Source organism: Ceratotherium simum, chromosome 3 (assembly GCF_057802395.1).
Source record: "Ceratotherium simum simum isolate JZ-2026a chromosome 3, ASM5780239v1, whole genome shotgun sequence".
NCBI lineage: Eukaryota > Metazoa > Chordata > Mammalia > Perissodactyla > Rhinocerotidae > Ceratotherium > Ceratotherium simum.
This window is the reverse complement of record NC_141902.1, coordinates 29,010,993-29,036,618: the sequence shown is the minus strand read 5'-3', so window position 1 is coordinate 29,036,618 and position 25,626 is coordinate 29,010,993. Positions and strand designations below refer to the sequence as shown.

Genomic DNA, 25,626 nt, shown 5'->3' with positions numbered 1-25,626 from the left:
CTAGACTGTTTCCCAAAGTTGCTGCACTATTTTATAACGTCACCAGCAATTATGTGGTTTTCAAATTCCCCGCATTCTGACCACACGTTATTCTCTCTTTCTCTCTCTCTCCTTCTCTCTCTCTCTACTTATTTATTTATTTATTTGTCGTTCTAGACAGTACAAAGTAGTATCTCACTGTAGTTTTGGTTTGCATTTTCCTAATGACCAATAATATTAAACATATTTTCATGTAATTATTGGCCCTTCATGCATCTTCTTTAAATAAATGTCTATTCAAATTCATTGCCCTATTTTTAATTGGCTCAGTTGTCTTATTTTTTATTGTTGTTGTTGAATGGTTTTTAAAATATTCTGGATACAAGTCTGTTATCAGATATATGATTTGCAAATATTTTCTCCCATTCCGTGGGTTGTTTTTCCCTTTTCTTGGTGTCATTTGCAGCACGGAAGTTATTTATTTTGATGAAGTCCAATTTATTTTTGTGTTTGTGTCTCTTGTTCTTTTGGTGCCATATCTAAGAAATCATTGCCTAACCCAACATCGCAAATATTTATGCCTATGTTTTCTTCAGAGAGCTGTATAGTTTTATCTCTTACATTTAAGCTTATGGCCCATTTTGAGATAATTTTTGTATATGGTGGGAGATAAGGCTCCAACTTAATTCTTTTGCATGCAGATACACAGTTGTCCCAGCACTGTTTGTTGAGACTGTTATTTCCCTGCTGAATTATCTTGCCACCCCTGTTGAAAATTAAACCATAAATGTAAGGATTTATTTCTGGACTCTGAATTCTAAATATGCCTATCTATCCTTATGCTAGCATCACACAGACTTGATTACTATATCTTTCTGGTAAGTTTTGAAATGGAAAAGTACTTTGTTCTTTTTTTCAAGACTGTTTTGGCTATTCTGGGTCCCTTGCATTTCCTTACAAACTTTAGAATCAACTTATTAATTTCTGCAAAAAAAAAAAGCAAGGCAGCTGGGAGTTGATAGGGATTGCACTGGGAATTGCAGCATAGATCAATTTGAGGAGTACTGCCAGCTTAATAGTATTAAATCTTCCAATGCAATAACATGGGATCTCATTTTATTTATTTAGGTTTATCGTAACTTCTTGCAACAATATTTTGCAGTTGTCAGTACTCGTCTTGCATTTCTTTCGTTAAATTACTTTGTCAGACTTTTATTCTCTTTTATGCTATTATACTATTGTATGCTATTGCATATGGAATGAGGATGCCCTGCATTTCTTTTTCTCGCTGTGGATTAGAACATTCAGTACAACGTTTCACATAGGTGTCAACAGCGGGCATCTTTGTCTTGTTACTGATCTTAGAGGATAAGCTTTGACTATTTCACTGCTAAGTATAAGGTTAGCTGTGGGTATTTTATAGATGCCCTTTATCAGGTTGAGGAAGTTCCCTCCTATTCCTAGTTTTTTTTTTGTTTTTGTTTTTTATGATTTTTATCATGAAAGAATGTTGGAATTTGTAAAATCTTTTTTCTGTATCTATTGAGATGATCATATATTTTTGTCCTTTACTCTATTCATATATTAAATAGTACCGAATGACTTTCAAATCAAAACCAACCCTACATTTCTGTGATTATCGTGATACATAAACCATTTTATGCATTACTGCATTCAGTTTGCTAGTATTTTTTTGAGAAAATTTTTCTCTATGTTTATAAGGAATATTGGTCTGTAATTTTCTTTCCTTGTGATATCTTTGTCTAGATTTGGTTTCAGAGTAATACTGGCCTCAGAGAATGAGGTGGAAGAATTACTTCCTCTCATTTATTTTTGAAATTCTCTTCCTCCATTTCTACCTCCTTTTGTTTAAATATATATTTCTTAGTATGCCATTTTGATTCCCTTTTTGTTTCTTTTGCTATACTTTTTGAGTTATTTTCTTAGTGGTTGCATCTTAAAACAATCTAGTTTGGATTAGTTTCAGTAGTATACAAAATCTCTGCTCCAATATAGCTCCTTTCTCTTACTCCTTCTTTCTGGTTTTGTTGTCATGCAAATGACATCTTTATATGTCATAAGCCCATTTACACAGTTTTATAATTATTGTTTTGTGCAGTTGTCTTTTGAGTCAGGAGAGGAAAAGAGTTACAAGTAAAAATACATTTATATTGTATTTTATATTTACCTTCAGTGTTACCTTTACTGGTGCTCTTTACTTTTTCAAGTTACTTTCTCTAGTATCCTTTCATTTCTGCCTGAACGACTCCTTTTAATATTGCTTGTAATGCAAGTTTGCTAGCAACAAATTCTATCAGTTTTTATCTGAGAATGTCTTAATTTTTCCTTCTCTTTTGAATGACAGTCTTGTTGGATATAAAATTTTTGGTTGACAATCTTTTTCTTTCAGCCCATGTGAATATGTCAACCTATTCCCTTCTGGTTTCCATGGTTTCTGATGACAGGTCACCTGTTAATCTTACTTAAGATCACTTTCATGTGACGAGTTGTTTTTCTCTTGCTGTTTTCAAGATTTTCTCTGTCTTTTTCTTTCAAGAGTTTGACCCTAATGTGTCTAAGTATGGATCTCTTTGAATTCATTCTACTTGCAATTTATTAAGCTTCTTGGATGTGTTGATTTATGTTTTTCATCAAATTTGGTTAGTATTCAACCATTATTTCTTCAAATATTCTTTCCTCCCCTTTTAAAGTCTTTTCTCCTTCTTAGACTCCCATTATTCATTGGTAGGCTTGATGGTATCCTACAGTTCTCCAAAACTCTGTTCATTTTTCTTTATTCCTTTTGCTTCTATTTCTCATATTGGATAATCTCAATTAATCTATTTTGAAGTTTGCTGATGCTTTCTTCTGCCAACTCAAATATGCTGTTGAATCCCTCTATTGAATTTTTTATTTCAGTTACTGTACTTTTCAACACAGTCTCCATTTAGTTCTTTTTGATGGTAACCATCACATCACACGGAAACAGAGTTTCCATTTTCTTTGTGATAATTTATTTCTCTTTCTTGATATTCTCTGAGTGAGACATCATTCTCATAATTTCCTTTAATTTTTTAGACATAATTTTCTTTAATTCTTTGAACTTGCTTATAAAAGCCTCTTTAAATTCTTTGCCTAGTAAGCCCCACATCTGGGCTCCACTGAGGACAGTTTCTATTGATTTTTTCCTGTATATGGGCCATACGTTTCTGTTTCTTTGAATGTCTCATTTTTTTAAATTTAAAACTGGGTATTTTAAATAATATAATGTGCCAACTCTGAAAATCACATTCCCCCCACTTTTCCAGCTTTCATTGTTATTCGTGTTTCTTGTGAGTGTTATTGTTCCTGTTGATGCTGCTGTTTATTTCTTTAATGACTTTTTTCACTAATTCTGTGAATCTATATCACCTGTTATGTGTAGCTACTAAAGTCTCTGCTTGGTTAGCTTAGTTCTCTGGGTCAGATCATGATTGCACAGAGACTTCCTTAACTGCCTTTAACCAACAGCTTATATCCACTCTTTGCTTAGGGGCTCTGTGTTAGGACATGGTTTCAGTGCTCCAGCAGTTTTTAACTCTGCCTTAGTCTTCATTTTCTACTTGCACAGGGCCTCAAATACAGCTTTAGATAAAAACACTAGGGCCTTCTTAAGTCTTCTTTGGAAATGTTCACAGCCCTGCACATGCGTGTGGCTTTCTAGATCCCCAGGAAAATGCTGGAGCATTTCAAAGATCACTATGGACATCTCATTACCCAGATCTTCTTTTTTAAGTTTTTTCCGGACGTCCATCCATCCCAGCTGACATCACTGCTTCAGGCAACTTCAATGTTAAACTGCCATTGACTTTTTTCAACAATATCATGGGGATAGGGCTTTTCCCACTGAGAAAGCTCTAATTCAGGCCAAATAACAAGTCGCAGCAATGGAACTTTTCCAGGGAGTTGCAAGACAGGTCAAATAGTGAGGGTTCTCCAGGGATGGGCTTTTTGAGAAGTTCTAAACCCAGCCCTCCCTCTCCAGGGCTGCTAGTTTTCTGGCTTTCACAGATACCATGGTTGCAAAGCTGCTGGTTTTCAAGGCTAATATGGAGTTGGGGAGAGGAAGATGAGAATTAGGCCAGTTAGGATGCCACAAAGCTCACTCTTCTTACCAAGAGTTAGCTGTTTCACTGAATAAATACTTTTCAAATTGTTGCAAGCCTTCAGTTAATTTTCAGTTTTGAAAAAGCTTATTCTGATAATTTCTGCCAGATTTCTTGATGCTTTTTTGAAGGAGTGGGTTTTTGGAAGCCATTACTTTTCTATTCTGAAAGTCCCTTCCTAACCTTTTAACCTCTAACTATACAATAATATGAGTTACATAGTAACTTGAATATTATACAGTTAAATTGCGTGAACAATATTATAGAAGCAGTTTTATAGCCTAGTCTGCCTGGAAGAGTGTGATAAGGAAAGTAATACAAAGGGAATGGCATTTGAGTTGGACATTGAAAGATGAGTAGAAGATATGTGGATATAGATACACTAGAAGAGTAACCAATAGAAAGTCATAAAAATAGAATAAATCCTATAGTAATATAAGCAGAAAATAAGTTTAGAGCACTTGGAGTTCTACAATATAACAGTCAGAACAGAATTTCAACTAAACAACAGTGACCAGAGGGTTATGAATGTACACCTTCTCTTGATCCCTTTAATTTGCCCCTACCCTACCCCCATTTCACCTTTTCACCTACAGTTTACATCATGTCATTACTGAGGACAGATTACATGCTTCCTTCTTATTCTTGCCTCACAGAATGTGAAGCAATGAATTATCATCATTTCAAATATTTTCTATTACATTCTTCATTTTTGCCAGGAATTCTAGGTGCTGATAATACAGAAGTGAACAAGACACAAGAAAAAGATTTTGTTCTCATGGAGCTTACCCTTTGGAGAGGACAAAAGAGTGACAATAAAGACATATATAATTCCATATACCGTTAAGTGTTACAAACAAAAATAGAATAGAGAAATAGAAGGGTTGAAGTGTATATTTCAAACAAGTTGGTCAAGGAAGTGTTCTCTAAGTAGGGGACAGAGATTAGAACTGAATGAAGCAAGGAAGTGAGATATATGAATACCTGGGAGAAGAACATTCCAGGCAGAAAGAATATCTAGTACAAAAATGCTGAAGTTGGAGCATAACGAGCATGTTTAAGACACATCTTGTGTGACTGGCTTAGAGTGAATGAGAATAAGATCATTAAAATAGCCAGAGCCTAGAATATGTAGGTCCTGTAGAACACAGTGAAGATTATGAGTTCATTTTAAGCAAATTTTAGTGATAATAATGGTACTTGTAGTAATCATCTTTATTAGTTTGCTGAAGCAAGAGAGAATAGCCCAAATGAACCATGGGACATCTCAGTAAGAGCTTGGGGAGCTTTATTATAAGATTTGAAAGTGTGTTATGTGATTTTTGGGAAAGTTCAAGGAAATAGTAGTCTGTTTTAGATAGGATGCTGTCAGGAAATGGGCAATTCAGTAACTGGCATCTCAGTCATTTCTATCGAAAAGCTGGGAGGAATCAAGCAGTACTAGAACTGACAAGAGTAAAGATGCAATATTCACTCAAATTAGCAAGGAGGAGGTGATGTTCAGATATTTTTGCAGTTGTAGAGTGTCCTTGTCTTTGTCTCTCTTTGTGCGTGATTACAGAATGGTCTTGCTTTGTCTTAATCCACCACAGTCATGGAGTAAATTTATCTGATACTCTATGCAAATATTTAGGCTCAGCACGGAAGACAATGGCCTAGCTGTTAGGCATTGGTTCTCTGGGCTATATTTTTTTCTTCCCCAATAATAGGAAATGCTTATTTTGTATTAAAAATGTGCCAAGCTTTACATATAAATGTAATTGCTTTACATATAAACTCATTTAATCTTCATAACAACCATATGAAGTAAATAACATTATTATTATCACTTTAAAGATGAGGAAACTGAGGCACTGAGAACAAAGTTGACTCATCCAAGATTACAGGCTTCCTGGGGACATTTCACAGTAATCGTTCTAAGACCAAGTCTCCTGAGGGGGCAAGTGCCAAGTGGAAGGAACAACTGATCTAAGCCGCCTCCTTCTCAACTACAAATTGATTCTCCAAGAAGAAAGACAGAATTCACACTCTGCTTATTATAATTACTCTTTCAACCAGCAAACATAGAGTGAGCTATACTGCATCTTCATATTGCTGCATTTATTGAGACTCCCCTCTTCCTATCTAACCAGCCCTGGTGGTCTAGTGGTTAAGATTCAGCACTCTCACCACCACAGCTCAGGTTCTTTTTCCAAACCACCTGTCAGTGGTCATACTGTGGCAGCTGCATGCTGCTGTGGTGCTGAAAGCTATGCCACCAGTATTTCAGATATCAGCAGATACACCCATGGTGGACACGTTTCAGCAGAGCTTACAGACTAAAACACACCAGGAAGAAAGACGTGGCCAACCACTTCCAAAAAAAATTGGCCATGAAAACCCTATGAATAGCAGTGAAGCATTGTCTGATATAGCACTAGAAGATGAGAAGATGGAACAAAAAAGATCAGGCAGGGTTCTGCTCTGCTGTACACAGGGTCGCTAGGAGTCAGAGTTGACTCAGTGGCACTAACAAATAACAACTTTTTATCTAGCTAAAACTTTTCAGAAAAATATGATACAGAAAATAGTGAAACTAGACTTGGCCTCAAAACTACTGTACTCCTCCCACTGTTCAAGACAGGAAAGTGATATAGTCACTATTCAAACCTGAAAAGAAATATGAACTAGGACGTTACCACTTATGAAACCATTCAATTCTGCTGATTCTGTTATTGTTCCCTGTATGACATCTCACTCTGTCTGCTTAGGGAAGAAGGAATATTTGAAGAAATAATGACCAAAAATTTTCCAAAATTAATAACAATCACCAAATTACAGATCCAAGAAGCTCAAAGAAGAAAATGCAGAGTAAACAGACACACACACAAATGTACACCCAGACATATAATATTCAAACTGCTGGAAAATTACATACCAATATCTTTGATGAGCATAAATGCAAAAATCCTCAACAAAATATTGACAGATGGAATTCAACAGCACATTAAAAGAATCATGCACCATGATCAAGTGAGACTTATCCCTGGGATGCAAGGATGGTTCAACATACACAAATCAATAAATGTGACACATCTCATTAACAAAATGAAGGATAAAAATTATATGGTCATCTTAACAGATGCAGAAAAAGCATTTAACAAAATTTAACATCCACTCATGATAGAAACTTTCAATAAATTAAGTATAGCAAGAACATACTTCAACATGATAAAGGCCATATGAGACAAGTCCACAGCTAACATCATATTCAATGGTGAAAGCTGAAAGCTTTTCCTCTAAGATCAGGAACAAGACAAGGGTGCTGACTCTTACTACTCCTATTCGATATAGTACTGGAAGTCCTAGCCAGAGCAATTAGATAAGAAAAAGAAATAAAAGGCCTCCAATTTTGAAAGGAAGAAGTAAAATTGTATTGGTTGCAGATGACTTGATCTTATATACAAAAAATCCTAAAGACTCCACCAAAAAACTGTTAGAACTAAAAAACAATTTCAGTAAAGTTGCAGGATACAAAATCAATACACAAAAATCAGTTGTGTTTCTATACACTAACAACAAACTATCCAAAAAAGAAATTAAAAAGATAATCCCATGTACAATAGCACCAAAAAATAAAATAAAATACAAAGGAGTAAATTTAACCAAGAAAGTGCAAGATCTGTACACTGAAAATGATGAGACATTGATGAAAGAAATCGAATAAGAGGCAAATAAATGGAAACATATTCTATTTTTGTGGATTGGAAGAATTACTATTGTTAAAATATCCATATCACCTGGTGATCTATAGATTCAATACAATCCCTATCAAAATTCCAATGGTATTTTTCACAGAAAGGAAAAAAAATACTAAAATTTGTATGAAATCACAAAAGACCCCAAGTAGCCAAAGCAATCTTGAGAAAGAAGAACAAAGCTGGAAGCATCATATGTCCTTATTTCAAACTATACTACAAAGCTATAGCAATCAAAAGAGTATAGTATTAGCATAAAAATAGACACACAGATCAATGGGATTAGAATCAAAGGCCCAAATAAAAACTCATATATAGAGAGTAAACTAATCTTAACAGGGATATGAAGAATACACAGTTAGGAAAGGATAGTGTCTTCAATAAATGCTGTTGGAAAAAAAATGAATATCCACATGCAAAAGAATAAATTAGAATGATATCTTACACTATATAAAAAAATTAACTTGAAATGGACTAAAGATTTAAATGTAAGACCTGAAACTATAAAACTCCTAGAAGAAAACATAGGGAACAAGTTTTTTGACAGTGATTTGGGAATGATTTTTTGGATATGATACCAAAAGCACAAGCAACAAAAGAAAAGAAAAAGTGGAACTACCTCAAACTAAAATGCTTCTGTAGAACAAAGGAAGTAATAAGCAGAATGAAAAGGCAACCTATGGAATGGGAAAAAGCATTTGCAAACCGCATATCTGATAAGGGGGTAATATCCAAAATGTATAAGGGACCTCTATAACTCAATAGCAAAAATAAACAAATAACATTTGAGCAAAGGACATTTGCACATTTTATTAATAATGAGCAAAGGACCTGAAAACATTTTTCCAAGAAAGATACATGAATGGCCAACAGGTACAGGAAAAGATACTCAACATCACTAATCATTAGGGAAATGCAAATCAAAACCACAGTGAGATATTACCTCACACCTGATAGAAAGGCTTTTATCAAAAAGACAAGAGATAAGTGCTGGCAAGGATGTGGAGAAAAGGGAATCCTTACACATTGTTGATGAGAATGTAAATTGGTACAGACTATGAAAAAGAGCATGAAAGTTCCTCAAAAAATTAAAAATAAAACCACCATACAATGCAGCAATTCCACTTCTGGGCATATATATGAGGGAAATGAAATCACTATCTCGAAGAGATATCTGCACCATCATGTTCACTGAAGCATTATTTTTAACAGCTAAGACATGGAAATAACCCAAGTGTTCACTGATGGATGAATGTATAAATAAAATGTGAAATATATATATATATGTGTATATATATATATATATATATATATACACACACACACACATATATATATATATATAATAAAATACTATTCAGCCATAAAAAAAGAAGGAAATGCTGCCATTTGTGACAACATGGTTGAATGTTGAGGGCATTACACTAAGTGAAATAAGTCAGACAGAGAAAGATAAATACTGTATGATCTCACTCATACGTGGAATCTAAAAAAATTTAACTTATACAGACAGAGAACAGATTGGTGGTTACCAGTCTGTTGGTATTGGTGGAACCAATCTGTTCTCCTACTTGGAGGGTGGGGTAAACGGGTGAAGGTGGTCAAAATGTGCAAATGTCCAGTTATAAGATACGTAAGTTCGGGGGATGTGAAGTACAGCATAGTGAATATAGTTACCAATATATTTTAACTGCATGTTTGAAAATTACTAAGAGAGTAGATCTTAAAAGTTTTCATCACAAGGAAAAGAAAATCTTGTAACCATGTGAGTTCATGGATGTGAACTAAACTTAGTGTGATAATCATGTCACCATATATACATATACCAAATCATTATGCTTTACACCTTGAACTTATGTAATGTTATATGTTAATTATATCTCAATAAAACTGGAAAAAAATAAAATAAGGGAGTATTTCATAAATCTCTTTCCTCACCAAGAGGGAGAACTTTATTATGTATTTGAACATATACATAGAATTTTTTTAAAAATGAAAAGTGCTCCTCAACTCCCTCCTGTTAATTTCTGTAGTTTAATACTTCAGTTCAAGTATCTGGCACAGCACCATCCACCCTATGAAAGTTAGATAAAATCTTGCTTCCTCATAACTATTTTGGTAGAACTTAGTGTCAAGAAAATTCACTTTGTGCCTTCAAACACCAAAAGCTTGCAATGAATAAGTCATTCTGAAAAACTGGATGATTGTGCATCCTAGGATATCAATTTTCATGACTGAAAAAGTGCTGCTACCATTTAAAAGACAAAAACATTTCTACTTGATAGAAACAATGGTGAGAAAAATAAACAAGTTAAAGTCATAACCCAAAAAATTCTTTTTTGCTCATTGAATTCTATGCACATAGCAAATAGTAAATTATTAACAAGAGTTGAGTCTCATTAGGGGTGGTTCCAAGCCAATAATAGAAGAAAAACATTGTTAAATATCTGATCTAAGTGCATACATACCCATAATATACACGTGCACACACATACACACACACATATAAGTAATAAAAACAAAGAAGTCCAAAATTTTGTCATCTATCTCAGTAATGTCTCACTTGAAAGAAGCAAGAAAATTTCAACCATCATGCTAACTTTCAGGGACATCTGCTAAAAACAGTTAGAAATAACCTAAAGATGGGAAGATATCTTCTAGAACTTTCACATTTCACCACATGCCCCATGATCTCCTCTCCGGGACCTCTTCACCAGGAAATGGTATTTGGTTATCAATATCATACTATAAGCACAGAACTGACCCAGGAGAGAAATCTTTTTACAAAAAAAAAAAAAAAAAAGGAATGACCCTTTTCAAGCCATTGAATGAGTCAGTAGGAAAGAGAATGAGAGCTCTGATGTCGTAACTCTGATATTGACAGATGAGTCCAAAACTTCCAGACAGACTCAGAAAATGAATAAAATTGAATGAAAGGAATATAAGAAAAACAAAAACCTCATGTTCCAGCTAAGCTGGTGTTTCTGTAGTGTTTGCACCATCATAACAGTAACCTGTCTATGGAAAAAAATACACATCTGCTCTAAGAATAGTATGACCTAATCTGATCACCACAGGAGAAACTGGGTCCCAAAGGCCCATTAATGGCCTCCTGAGGGAAGAGAACATTTGGGATATGACTGACAATCTTCCCTCATGAATTCCCACTTTTGGAATTCATAGGAGACTATATCCCTCAGGAAAAAAAAGACACGGGTTTCAGAGCAACATACATAAGTCTCTGCTGTGCAACCAATATGCCAATTTCTCTCCAAATCAATATCGGTGTCCAAATGTAAGCCCTCTCTCTGGGCTGCTGGCTGCCAAGGATGCCATGCCCTCCATCTTGCCTGCCTTTTGCTGCAGTGAAAACAGATTACATGCCAGACCTGCCAGTTCAGTGAGGAGATGGATTCAGAAGAGATACAAGTATAGGATGGCTCTGAGTGTGCCTTTTAGCTCTGCCTATTTTATGTGGCTGTAAATACAATAGCACCTCATGTTACACGAATTAATGTAGGAGATTCATCTTTACATCTGAAAGGGCTGGGAATCAGGGAAGTGAGAGAGATGAAGATGAGGAAGGAGCCTCAATAGTGTGTAAATTCTGTCTTTGTTAATCAGGAGGTGCACCCAGTCAGAACTGGGTCTTTGGGGAAACAGTATGTTAGTGAAGTGACATCTGGAAATGGCTGACAAAGTGGCTGTGAGGAACAAGGCAGAAAAAAGCTTCAGTTCTCCCTGTGTTTAGCCATGTTTGGCTCTGCCACAGAACAGATGATCAGCCACTGCCAGGAGGGAGAACAACAAGATGAGTGAGCACTCAAGATTGGTGAGTTCACTCCCACATGGTTTACAAGCCATTGTAATCCTCTTACACATTAGTGACCAAATGTTTTTTGCTCTTTTCACTCTTTCCTCATGGTTTCTTTGGCTTCCGGGTTACTCTCAATTCCTGCTACAGAAGAATTATTCACAGCTTTGCTGTGCCAAACAAGATCTAGTCAGAGACCGAAGAGGAACCTTACAGTTAAGTGTGATGTGGAAAATTGTGAATTTCTTTCATCTTTTGTGCCACTAATTGAAATTATCAAGAGCATCCTTAAATCTATGACATTACAAGATCTGGAAAGTAACACATTTTTAACTAATAAATTAATAAATATTCTTAGCTAGAATACTTTTATTAAAAGTGCCTGGGTCTGCTTTCTGCACGTATATTTTCCTGAATAAATATTTTCAATCAATCACGTCATTTTGGGTCATTTAGGCCCAAATAATGACTGGGGATCCTAAAATAAATTAATAAATTAAGACCAAACTACTAACAACAGAATCGTAGGTAATTTTATTGTCTTTGCTTTGCTTTTCTTACCACGGAAGTCACACAATCTCCAAGACTAAGTCTAACTCAGAGAAGGAAGTTTTCACAAAGATCCTCTGTCCACTTCCCAAACCAACTCCAACCGTCCACATCTGTAATAGGATGGGGGCAACAGAGGGGGTGCGGAAGTAGGAGAGGAATCCTTGTCCAGAGAGACAGTTTATGGCTTCCACCACCGTCCTTGGTTCCCAGAGGTCTCTGCTTGGGCGTATTTGACATTTGTGATCCTCTACATCTATCCATAAACCAGAAGAATAAAGACCCTTCTAGGAATCTTGACATCTCAGGCAAAAATCCTTAATTAATATACCAGATCCATTGCTCACTTTTTCTGTATTTTTCTAGTATTAACCTAGACCAAGATTTTACAGAAGTATTTTAATCCAAGAGAGAAAAGACAGAACCAAATTGAAAGACATTATGTAGATATCTGGACTTTTTAAAGTTTTCTTGAGTTAAACTATAATGAACAATGAAGAAATAATGCACATTTGACATTTTTTGTCTAGATTGTCAGACTTCCTTAAGACACCAAGACTTATAATTCCAATACTGATCCAGAACAAAAGTGAAATGGATAAAGATTTCAGTCTGTTGTTACCTTTCTCCCTCTCCTCTTCAGATGCCTAATATTTGTGTCTCTAATATTCCAAAGATACAAGTACTTCAAACTGTGTGTACAATATTAGAGTCTCTATATCTTATTCTATAGATGCAAATACATGATTTTCATATCTACTTACATTTGTAAGTACTGTCATTAACCTTCTCCAAGCTGCTTATTGCATAAGATTCTGTCTTTTACTGGATTGGAGAAAATACTGAAAGAAGAAAGAGAGAGTACAAAGATTCAAAGTCTGGTCATATCAAGCACTCTCCAAGTTTGACAATCTTCAACAACATAGTTATATTATTTATTTAACAGAATAATAGAATCTGAGGGACTTAGAGATCTCTAAAGAAAAATATTCCTGAGCATTAGGGAATAAGGTTATTTTTGTCTTTGTCATTTTTTCCTCTCCACCCCTTAGGAAGCTATGAATATGTCAGGAATCAACACAGTGACTGAATTCATACTCCTGAGTTTTCCCTGCTCCAGAGAGGTTCAGCTCCTCCTCTTCATGCTGTTCTCTGTGTCCTACATCCTGACACTGGTGGGGAATGGGGCCATTGTCTGTGCAGTGAAGCTGGATCGCAGGCTCCATACCCCCATGTACATTCTGCTGGCCAACTTCTCCTTCCTGGAGATCTGTTACATCAACACCACTGTTCCCAATATGTTAAGGAACTTCCTATCTGAGACCAAAACCATCTCTTTCCCTGCCTGCTTCCTCCAGTTCTACTTCTTCTTCTCCATGGGCATCACTGAGACCTTCTTACTGCCCCTCATGGCTTTTGATCGGTACTTGGCCATCTGTCGGCCTCTCCACTATCCTACCATCATGAGCAGTCATCTTTGCATAAAATTGGTGGCCCTCTGCTGGGTAACAGCCTTCCTTTGCTATCCAGTTCCTATCTATTTTATCACACAACTTCCTTTTTGTGGCCCCAATACCATTGACCATTTTGTCTGTGACCCTGGTCCACTTCTGGCCCTGTCCTGCATCCCTGCTCCTGGAATTGAGCTTTCCTGTTCTATATTGAGCTCTCTTATTATCTTCATCACCTTCTTCTTCATCCTGTGGTCCTACATCCTGGTTCTTAGGGCAGTGTTGCATGTCCCTTCAGCAGCTGGCAGACGTAAGGCCTTCTCCACCTGTGGTTCCCACCTGGCTGTGGTATCTCTGTTCTATGGAACCCTCATGATCATGTACATCAGCCCAACCTCTGGAAATCCATCTGGGATACAGAAGATTGTAACCTTGTTCTACTCATCAGTGACCCCACTTGTAAACCCACTGATCTACAGTCTCCGTAACAGGGACATCAAGGCTGCCTTGAGAAAATTTCAGGTGTGCACAAAAATTAGTCAAAACAGTAAAAGCTTATGAGTGGACCAAGATCAGAATTAATATTTTTCTCCAATTATATTCCCACTTAAAAAATAGGTCTTTATTCATCTGCACCTAGACATGCAGACCCAAATTCATCCATTTCTGCCTAGTCAATAATGAACTATAGTCAATCCAATTAAACAAGACCTTGTCTTCAAATCAGGACTTAATACAGAGTAACTTGAATTAAATGCCCTGGATGTCTGAAATTTAGCCTCTTTTCCTACCCTGACCTACAATAACTGCTTACCCTTTTTTCTGTGATTACTTACCTGGTCTCTGACCTCATGATTTTCTTGACATCTATTAAGTACTTCCATTCTTACACATGGTTTTTCTGACCTAATGATCTCTGCTCTACTCCTAGTAGAAGAGAAGAGTATTCACCCCTTTATAGCTCAGATTAAAGGAAATTAGTGGCAATCAATAAATCATAACTGAGCCAAAATTTTTATTTAATTGACATCCAAGTGACAATAATCACACTGTCTCTCAAATCTGACTGTTTCATCATTATTTGGGGAGTTCTTAAAAGAACCAATTCCCAGGCTTTTCTCCAAATCTCCTAAATCACAACCTTTGAAGTAGGCCCCCCAAATTCCTATTTTAATGTTACTCAGGTGATTCTGTTGCACCTAGACCAGCACTAATCCACAGAATAATCTTATAGAGTCACTATTTTACATAGACGTGACATAGACAGAGAAATAAAAATCTGATATTGGGAAAAGTGAAAGTTACAGTGAATACTATAGGTGACTGAAAAACTCATGACAGTAGCAGTAGAAGTTTCTTTTTTGCCTTAGTTTTCAAATCCTCCATTTATAAAATAAGAAATAGATTATATTCATCTTAACATTTCCTATCTGTGCAAGATAATTCAGATACATGGCAATAGGTTTACATTTTGAAAGAAGATTGGCATGTAGTGGCATTACAATTTGGGTTAGTTTCACATGAAGGAAAGTTGAGCTGGGTGCACAGCCCCAAAGTGGTAAAAACAGACAGAGGGCAACCACCAGTGATTCTAAGATACTGAGACGAAGACAGATGCAGAGGAATTTGATGACAGCTCCAGGTAATTGGGCTCAAAAATTTGGTCAAAAATAATTTGGTTAGTTGGCATCTGGGGTTGATGCATTTCATTCATTCATTCAATAAACATTTATTTACCTCTATGATGTGCCCTGAATTACATCAGTGTAGAAGATAAAGTCCCTGCCTCTGTGAAACTTACATTCTAGTGAGGGAGACAGATAATAAGCAGGTAAACACATAAATCTATAATTCCAGTAGTCATAAGTAGTATATAGAGAATAAAGGAGAAAGAAAAAAAATTGTAACTGTGTGTGTTCATGGATGTTAACTAGCTGTGAAGGACGTGATCATTTTGCAATATATACATACATCAAATCATTCTGTTGTACATCTGAAACTAGTCTAAAGTTATATGCCAATTATATCTCAATAAAACAAAAAGAGTAAAGAAGAATATGAATATAGAAAACATTGAGGTAGGATAAGGGATAATTTAGACAGAGGGTCCTAGAATGCCTTTGTGAGGAGGTGATATTTCAAAGTAAGAGAATATAACATGCAAACATCTAAGGTTATCATTTCCCATGTAAATACAGCTAAAAGTTTGGGGTTTTGAAAGAACAAGAAAAGGTTGATTGGGCTATCCAGAAGGAAAATGGTATATGAAGCTGGAGAGGAAGTAGGATCAGATCATCTAGAACCTTCTAGGCCACAATAAAGAATGTTTTATCTGAACGCCTAAGGAAGCCTGCTCAATACTATATACTAAGAAGGCTTAGTAAAAATCCTACCTTAATAAAATCCATACCTTCATAAGCTCTTCTTATCTTGGAATTATTTATTTACTTACATGTTTATGTATACGGGCCTTTATTGTACTATATTCCACCTTGTTCCACTAAGGATTTGATGTACCCAAAAAAAAGTGCACTAAAAGAAAGAATAAGAGAAATATGAATTTAAAGAGAAAAAAATAGAGTGATTTATGGATAATAAGATATTATGCTGGTATTAAAGTCAGGCCTCTAAATCTGTTATGAACCTCCTTTAAAACAAAGGGAAGAATGGGGAAACATTTTCCATTTTATGATTTTAGTTAACTGTAAGAAGAAAACAAGTGGGTTCATAGAGAAAGCTAAATTACTGGCTCTTAGTCCTATAATAATTTCTTTCATAGGGATTCATATTAAGGAAACTAAGAGATATAGTGAACAGTGGTTTCCCAAAATATCTGTTATATATTTATATTTGGTTCAATACACCTTATTTTTATAGCATTTCTCAATAAAATTCAAAGGCACTATGTAGAAGTATAATTCAATAGAAGCAATTCTTCCTAGATCTAAGAATTGTGGTCCAAATACCAGCTTTCTGATCATCTGCATTAATCCAAAAGTCTGACCTAAAATAGCCTAAGAATAAAATTCAGAGCTAATTGCATGTTCACTCAAGTCAAAGATTAATAATCCCTTAAATTTGGATACCAAAGTTCTCTTTTGTCATGTAGAAGCTCACTCTGGAGGAGTGTTCACAAGAATGGGAAGAATTGTTGACATGACAATATTTGTCTTAAGATGTTTATTAGATTCTTTCTCCACTAGAAGTAATTTACCTATACAGGGCTCCCACACCTGCTCTCCAAAGAAGAGGGAGGGGTTGAAGGAAAGGGTGACCTAGAACTGAAAAAGAAGTGGGAAGTTTTGGAAATCGTTATTCCTGACATGACTGAAATAAGGGTGTGGGGGAGGACGTATGGAGAGTGGTACACGAATCCCATAAACTATACTATTCAAACAAATCTTCAGGTAGATATTTTAATTATCTTAGGATAACATACTTGTATTCCAAATAAATGCATTTTTCTTTGGTTTTGTTCTTTTTTTCCTTAGAAATTTTCCTTTAAACGTATACAGTGATAGGCTGGCTGAAATAAGGGGAGAAGGGATGTTATTTCTATAATGATCCTAATAAAGTAGTGAACAGAATTTGCAGGACACTAGATATCAGGTATTGAGGTGAGCGGCAGTGAGAATAAAGTGCTGTCAGAATCCTGGAAGCAGAGAGAAAGAGAGAGAGGGATTAAAACATATTAAATAGATACTCAGCAGCACCAGGGACCAATTTCTTCACACTTGTGGTTTTCTCTCACCCAGTTTGAAGGGAACAAGTCACCCTCCAGAGCAGAGAGTAACCTCTACAGGTGAACAGAAATCTCATGGGTGATGTGAGAGTGCATCCTGGTAAACTGAACCATCTTCAGACCACTTGCCAGAGGCTGTTAACACCTGCATTGTTGATATCTTATGGATTTACCCTCTGTCTTAGTTTTCCAAGGAAACACTCAGATTTCATTGGCATGACTAATGCAGGCTGCCATGAAAATACCAGATGTGGAGAAAGAGTTTTTACTTTATCAAGCCCTTCTTAAGGTTTAGTTATTGCTGATGTCTCTGTGATATTTCTTTTAAATATAAAACATTAATATAGGAAACTCTCAACTAATAACTAAAATGTTAAGTTAAGTGCAAAACCTTTCTCAGAACAGGGTTGTGTGAAATTTGACATTAGTTTTCCCATTTAAACCCTGTTAGATAATGTAGTTAAATGCCCAAGTTGGCACATGACATCTAGGTAATACATAATATACATGCACATATTAAACTATATTCTAACCAACATCCATTGCTGATGAAAGTTCTTGGTAAACTGAGAATAGACAGAAACTTCCTTGGTCTGTAAAGAACATTTTCAAAAACCTGTCTCTAACATCATACTTAACAGTGAAAATGAATGCTTTCCCCTCAAACTGGAAACAAAATAAGAATGTCTGCTCTCACCACTTCTATTCAACATTGTACTGGAAGTGTTAGTGCAATCAGGCAAAGAAAAGAAATAAATGGCATCTCATTGAAAGAAAGAAATGATTGTCTTTAATTACAGAAGACATGGTCCTCTATGTAGAAAATCCAGTGGAATCAACAAAAAAAGCTACTAGAACTAATAGGTAAGTTTTTCAAGATTTCAAGATACAAAGTCCATATACAAAACTCAATTGTATTTCTATAAGCAAGTACTAGCAACAATCAGAAATTGATATTTTTTTAAAAAGTCATTTACAATATAATCAAAAAGTATTGAACAGAGATAAATACGATAAAAGATGCAAAAGACTTTTAGACAATGAAAACTACAAAGTATAGCTGAAAGAATTTAAAGATGTAAACAATTGTAAAGATATAACTTGTTCACGGATTGGAAAACAGTATTGTTAAGAAATAAGTTCTTCCCAAAATGATCTATAGATTCAATGCAATTCCAATCAAACTCCCAGCAGGCTTTTTTGGTAGAAATTGGCAAGCTAATTTGGAAATTCACATGGAAATGCAAAGGACTTAGACTAAACGAAACAAAGTTGAAAGAATAACATTATCTGATTTTAAGACTTATTATACAATTACAATGATCAAAACAATGTAGCATTGACATAAAATAGATCAATGGAACAAAATAGAGTCAAGAAATTGTCTCGGACATATGGAAAATATTTTCAACAAGGGTGGAAAAGCAATTTAGTGGAGAAAGGAGAGCATTTTTAATAAATGGTACTGGAATAGTTGGACATCCGTATTTTTTAAAAAAAGAACTTCAATATTTCAACACCTCATAAAATACACAAAAATTAACTTGAAATGGGTCATTGGTTATAAAGCCTAAAACTATAAAACATCTAAAAGGAAACATAGGGGAAAATCCTTGTGACCCTGGCTGGGCAAAGATTTCTTAAATACAATACCAAAAGCACCATCTATAAAAGAACAAATTGGTAAACTTAACTCCACCAAAATTAAGAATATCTGCTCTTGGAAAGACACTATCAAGAGAATCAAAGGCAATCCACAGACTAGGAGAAAATACTGGCAAAGCATATATCTTTTGAAGGAATTGCATCCAGAATATATAAAGAACACTCAAAAATCAATAATAAGAAATCAAACGACCCAATGAAAAAATGGAAAAAAGATTTGAACAGACATTGAACAGAACATATACAGATGGCAAAGAAGCAAATGAAAATATTTTCAACATCACTAGTCAATAGAGAAATATAATTTAAAACCACAATGAGACATTGAAACCACTGTATATATACCAGAATGACTAAAATTAAAAGACTGGCCATATAAATGTTAGTGATGATATAAAGAAACTGGAGCTCTCATACATTGTTGGTGCAAACGTAAAATGGTGCAAGCACTTTGGAAAACAGTTGGCAGTTTATTAAGAAGTTAAGCATGTATCTACCATTTGACAAAGCCATTTCATTCCTAGCTATGTACCTAGGAGAAAAAAAGCATATGCTGTACAAAGTCTTATACACAAATGTTTCTAGCAGGTTTATTTATAATAACACAAAACTGGAAACAACCTAAACGTCCAAGAACAAGTGAATGGATAAACAAACCTTGGTATATCTATACACAGATTATTACTCAGCAATAAAAAGGAATGATCTACAGATACACACAACAACATGGATGAATCTCAAAATAATTGTGCTGAGTGAAAGAATCTAGACCAAAAAACAAAGAATACATATGGTATGATGCCTTTTATATAAGGCTGTAGAAAATGCAAACTCATCTATAGTGAGAGAGAGATCAGTGGTTACCTGGGGAGTGAGGTCAGGGAGGGGTCGGAGGGAAAGACTGCAAAGGGGCATAATGATTGGGGATAATGATTACATTGATTATCTTCATTATGGAGATGGTGTCACAGGTGTGTATATATATGTGTGTGAAAATTTATCAACTTACACACTTTGTATACAGTTTACTGTATGTCAGTTATACCATTGTAAAACTGTTTAAAACATAAAAAGTATTCTCAGATCAATCCCAGAGATGGGAAAGGGATATGAAAAGGACAGAAAAGAGGAAAAGAGTAGTACAGATCCTCTTGAACTCTATTAATTGATCAACCCTCCACACCTGCTTTTCAAGGTAACTGTCTCACCAGGGCTTGACTCCCCCACTGCAAGTCAGTCACATCAGGTGCTCTTTCACGTTTTCCAGGGGGTGAAATTACTCCTTCAACACATTTTTTTTGTGCTCCCACCGTGTGCCTGAGTGGTTTGGTTTCACCAAGACTTAGAATGCCAGATCAGTTAGGGACATCTGGGGCTGTTTTATCCCCTTCAGGCTTGTAAGATTCTTCATTGGCCACATGGTAGGCACACTTAGGGGAGTTAGAGATAGATTTATTGGTTGATTAATTAATCAAATAATCAATGTTTTTAGTATTTCATTCTACCTATGAGAGGTTTAAAGCAAGGAAAAGATATTATTTCAACTTGTGTAGAAAAAAAACAGAAATTAAGGCAGGTCCCAAAGAGAAGTGAATAACAAGCATATAGATGTCTCTTGATACTGTTTTCCTTTTAGAAGCACTAAAAGGATCCTCAAGGATCAGGAAAAACAAGGCTTACTTCCTGGCAGGCTCTGCTTATAACCCCTCCATCCTTCAGCAAATACAGTCAAGGATTCTTATCACAACCATTTCTACCTCTTTTCTCCTCTCTGGTTGTTGCCAAGAAGACTATCTCTTCTCTCTAAGAAAATAAAAAAGAAACTAGTGAGAAGCTTCAGTTTGGAATTCCCCTTGCTGATCCAGGTAATAAGGTTATGTAGTGTTTAGAAGAGCAAAAAAATCATAATCTGCCAGCTTTTACCCACAGCTCTGTTCGAATTTGCTACAGCCATACACATAAAACCAATATTTCTTAAGCTCTTACTGGTGAGGCAATGGTCAAAGTACTTCAACAGACGTTTATCTCATTCAGTAATCTTTACAACAGCCCTTTAAAGAAGGCACAATTATGCCCATTTTTTAGCTAAGGAAACTGAGTATTAATTTCCTATGACTAGTAAAAGAAGCTCTTGACTCCAAATCCAATGCTTTTCTATTATACACAGCTTCCTACCACTCATCCTAATCCAGAAAATTATCCTTACTTTTAAGTATTTTCCAGGAACAGATTACCCAATGCTAAAGCTGTGGCAGCCCCCTCACTGAAACTCTACACACTAACTGAAGTGGGGAATTGGGTTGTCATGAGACATCTCTGGACTGGCTGTGGATGGAGGGCCAACAAATGAAGTACCAAGACTTCTACTATACTGAGCTTTAAAAGAAAATTAAAATATCAAGGAATGTCTTTCTTGCACTGTGTATGGCACTGCCTGGCTCACTCAGACATAGTCTATCATCTCGACCTTTCCCGTGTTGACTAATTTAACAAGTAAACCAAAAAATGTTGATTGGGTCCAAATGGCCATGGGACATAAACACAAATGTCATTGTACCAATGTTCACAGCGGCCTCTTCAGTCCACACAGGGTGAATCCAGAAGCCTTTTTTTTTTTTTTTTTTTTTTTTTTGACAGCTCCAGCTCAGACTTGTGGCAAATAAATGTCATAGTTTCTTCGGTACAGAGGAGTTAAGTAATAACAGGTGAGTGACGGTACAGTCTGGTTAAACATATTAGATTGAACATAAAATGGGATGGCCATTCCTCTTATCTAGAACACCTTTCTGTTTTCTAGAACAGCTTTGTGATACTTCCTGACACAGAATTGCTCTGAGAGGGAATGATTTTGCTCCAAAGTCTATCGTGATCAGTTTTCTAATTTTAAGTAGTACTCTGCTGCTACTTGGAAAATGGAGGATTTAGGGGCAAAAGTTGAAGTGAGAAGCTCTATTAGGGTACTGTTGCAGAAGTCCAAGGAAGAAAGGATGATAATTCGAACTGGGGAGATGACAGTGAAGACAAAGAGAAGTGCATGATATGAGTCATATTTCAGAAACAGAAGCATCTTGCTGACGATTTGGAGTGAGGGGTAAAAGAAAGGAAGGGATGTAACTTTAAAATAAACTAGACCAGGGAATGTAAGTTCTTGAACATTAATTCATTCAAAGTGCTGAAAATACTTTGAGATGATGGACCAAGTGATTATCACAAAAAATATCCTTTTAGAAACACCCTGCAAAACACTTTGATTAAAAAGGCCCCAACCACAATTAGTAACAAATTATTTTGACCTATTGAAAGCTGAGTGACTTTTCTCTGAATTAGTATTAGACCTATAGGCCTAAAAAGGACCTTTTTTAAGTTTATGGAATTTAAAGTCCATATGTGACCTTCACATGTGACAGCAAATTTTCTTTTGAGTCACTACTTCCACTCACTGGCAGTTATTTTCACGGCTCCAACATTTGTCAACAGCCCCATTCAAAGAATAGGGCATTTGGAAAAGTGATGCCTTCAGAAAAGACCATATTCTGAATATTTTCATCCTAAATAGGACGAGTGTGATGTAATGCAAACATATATTAGATATTTAATGTCTGGTTTAAGTTCACCCTCAAAAGGTGAATATTTGGTATCTGAAATTCAATCTCAGTCCTTAGTCACACGTCCTTAAAATCAGAGAGGAAAGGGCATTTAAAAATGTAAGTAAGTTTCCAGTACAAGAAACAAGATGTAAACCTTCCACAGCCGAGGCACTAAAAGACCTGAAATAATATAAGACATAAATTATGACGATCTTGGGAAATTTTATTGACCACATGAGTCCCCCATGTCATGAAAATCAGACAAAATCCAGAACTAGATCTAGCTCAGAAAGGAAAGCGTCTGTACACATTTTATAAGTTCCAAAATTATTAATCAGTTTGCTAGTCTCCCATCACAAATTTTCTTCCTCTCCAAAAACAAAACAAAACAAAAATACATTGTAATCAACTACCTCTCCCTGACACTTTTTGCCATTTATCCATGGAGGTCTTACTCTGCTTGAATATTCCAAATAGACCATTGTGAGACTCCTTGGATAACTATGCCAACTCTCAAAAATAATTTGTGACTGATGGATTGATTGAGTGATTGACGCTATATTTGAGATAATGGAAAACAGATATTTTTTGTGTTCCTTATGCATGTCCTATTTACAGAGGCCATATTCACCAAGAACAAGGTCTGAGCACAGGATTATTTAACAAAGGTTTGTGGGTCTTTTTTTTCTTGACTCATAAAAACATAAAGCCATTATGCAAATATATACCATTGAATGTCATTCTGCCTTGAGATGCTCCCGAGCATTGACTGCAAGGGGAAGCAAAACATTTAAAGTTTTCTTTTCAAGTTTCCAGCTACATGTACCTTAACAGTAGATCGATAATAGCAGGTTCCACGGTTTATATAACTGGAATAGGAAACAATGGATTTTGTAGCATCATGTTCTCAAACCAGACAGTCAAGGATTGGTTTCAACAAGACCAGACTAATGCTGATCCTATCCCTCAGCTGTATCTACCCTGGATAGCTGAGGAATTGTATTAACAGAAGTGAGCTGCAGCTATTTCCTACAATTAATTTGAATGTTTTACTCCTAAAATTGGTAGATTGCATTACCAAACAGAATCAATGAGTGGGTTAACCACCTCAAAACAGAAAAGTGACTCCAATTTTCCAAAGGTTCCCATTTTCCATGGCCATGCAATCTAAGTCAGTTTTGCCCACAAGTAGACGTGTTGATATGCTCTCTCTCTGAGAACTGAAAAAGTACATTTATTCATTCATTTTATGAATATTTATTAAAAGCTATCTAAGTGCAAAGTATTACGCTCTAATTCCCAATCACTTCTGGTAAAGTAACTTCTCAGGCAAGCTGATTTCAAGCCTATGACAAAGTTCTGTTTGAAACTTCCTGCACAGGACGATGCTCCTGTGTGAGCCACTTCAAACAATTCTCTCTTGGGAGAGGCATATAGGAAAGTAGGAAATACAGTAAAGAAACGTCTTGTTTAAATCATAAGGCTGATCATAAGACTCAAAGCTCATCTAAGATGGATAATGAACTTCCCAGAAGTGGCTATAAATGGCATCACACCTAAAATGTTCTCCTAAACCAAGTTTGGGGACAATTTGCTTTATCATTTCTAGAATACACTCTCTTGAGAGTGTAACAGTTCTAATATAACCACCTACTCTGAAAAAAAGTGCTGCCAAGAGAACTGCCTAATTTGATATTACAAGAAGGGGAAAAAAAGGGCAGCTGTTAAAATTCAGTCTATATGTTATTCCTCAGGCTCTGATAAATATAGACCTTAATATTAAAAAAGGATGCTGACAATCAGAGCTCTCATATACTGTCAGTGGGAATAAAAAATAGTGCAATAATGATGGAACACTGTGTAGCTTAATCTACTGAAATTGAAGAGACACACATCCTGTGATCCAGCCTACAGAAATGCATGCATGTGGGAACCAGGAAATAATGAACTATTATTTTGTAGTAGCATTACTCCTGATTGCCCCAAGCTGGAAATAACCAAAATACTCATCTCTAGTAGAATGCTTAACTAAGTGGTGGTTTATTCATAGAAAGTAATAGCATAAAGAGCAGTAAAAATGGACAAGCTACAGATACATGCAGCAACATGAATTTCACAAACTTACTGTTGAACAAAAGAAGCCATCCAAAAATACTACATATAACATGATTTCATTTATATAAAGTACAAAAACAAGCAAAACTAAATGCTTTGGTTTAGGAATTTATACTTTGTCATTAAAATAAAGAAAATAGGAAGTGATTATCATAAGGAAAGATTGTTAAAACTGTAGGGAGAGGGGCCGGCCCGATGGCTTAGCGGTTAAGTGCGCGCGCTGCACTACTGGCGGCCCAGGTTCGGATCCCCGGCGCGCACAAACGCACCGCTTCTCCGGCCATGCTGAGGCCGTGTCCCACATACAGCAACTAGAAGGATGTGCAACTATGACATACAGCTATCTACTGGGGCTTTCGGGGAAAAAAGGAGGAAGATTGGCCATAGATGTTAGCTCAGAGCCAGTCTTCCTCAGCAAAAAGAGGAGGATTAGCACGCATGTTAGCTCAGGGCTGATCTTCCTCAAAAAATAAATAAATAAATAAATAAAAATAAAACTGTAGGGAGAGACAGGCAGAGGATGGTATTTGAGATGGAGCATGAGGGGAGGTTCTAGGGTGCAAATGATATTCTAGTGAGATTCTGCCCCCCAAAATATTTTACCTCAGTGGTAGTTACAGTACAGTTTTATTAATAATGATTTCATAAGCTATACATTCATATATTAAGCATGTTTCCATACATTTCACAATAAGGAAACGTCTCTGTCTATCCACTGATATTCACTGACTTCTAGTGTTTTTACAGTCCAACAACTAACCCAGGACAGTATTTCAGGATCAGACAAAATAGTGACTGTTGATATACAAGTGTTTATTGCATTCCCCAGGGTGGCTTAAATA

General features: G+C 35.8%; 2 protein-coding genes across 2 annotated transcripts in view; one reads left to right on the top strand and one right to left on the bottom strand.

The window, feature by feature from the left end:
- Positions 1-21,708, bottom strand: part of LOC106800422 (olfactory receptor 11H2-like) — a 49,480-nt gene extending 27,772 nt beyond the window's left edge. Inside the window, exons 1-3 of the mRNA XM_014780377.2 lie at positions 20,763-21,708; positions 16,128-16,207; positions 12,989-13,066 (exon numbers count right to left, since the gene is read on the bottom strand). The gene's annotated coding sequence lies outside the window, so the exon portion shown is untranslated. The remainder of the gene's footprint in view (positions 1-12,988; positions 13,067-16,127; positions 16,208-20,762) is intronic.
- On the top strand, positions 13,283-14,276 carry LOC106800180 (olfactory receptor 11H6-like). Its single transcript, XM_014780375.2, has one exon. It carries the CDS (start codon positions 13,283-13,285, stop codon positions 14,234-14,236), a length of 954 nt encoding a protein of 317 aa, XP_014635861.2. The 3' UTR covers positions 14,237-14,276.
- Positions 21,709-25,626: the final 3,918 nt, after the last annotated feature.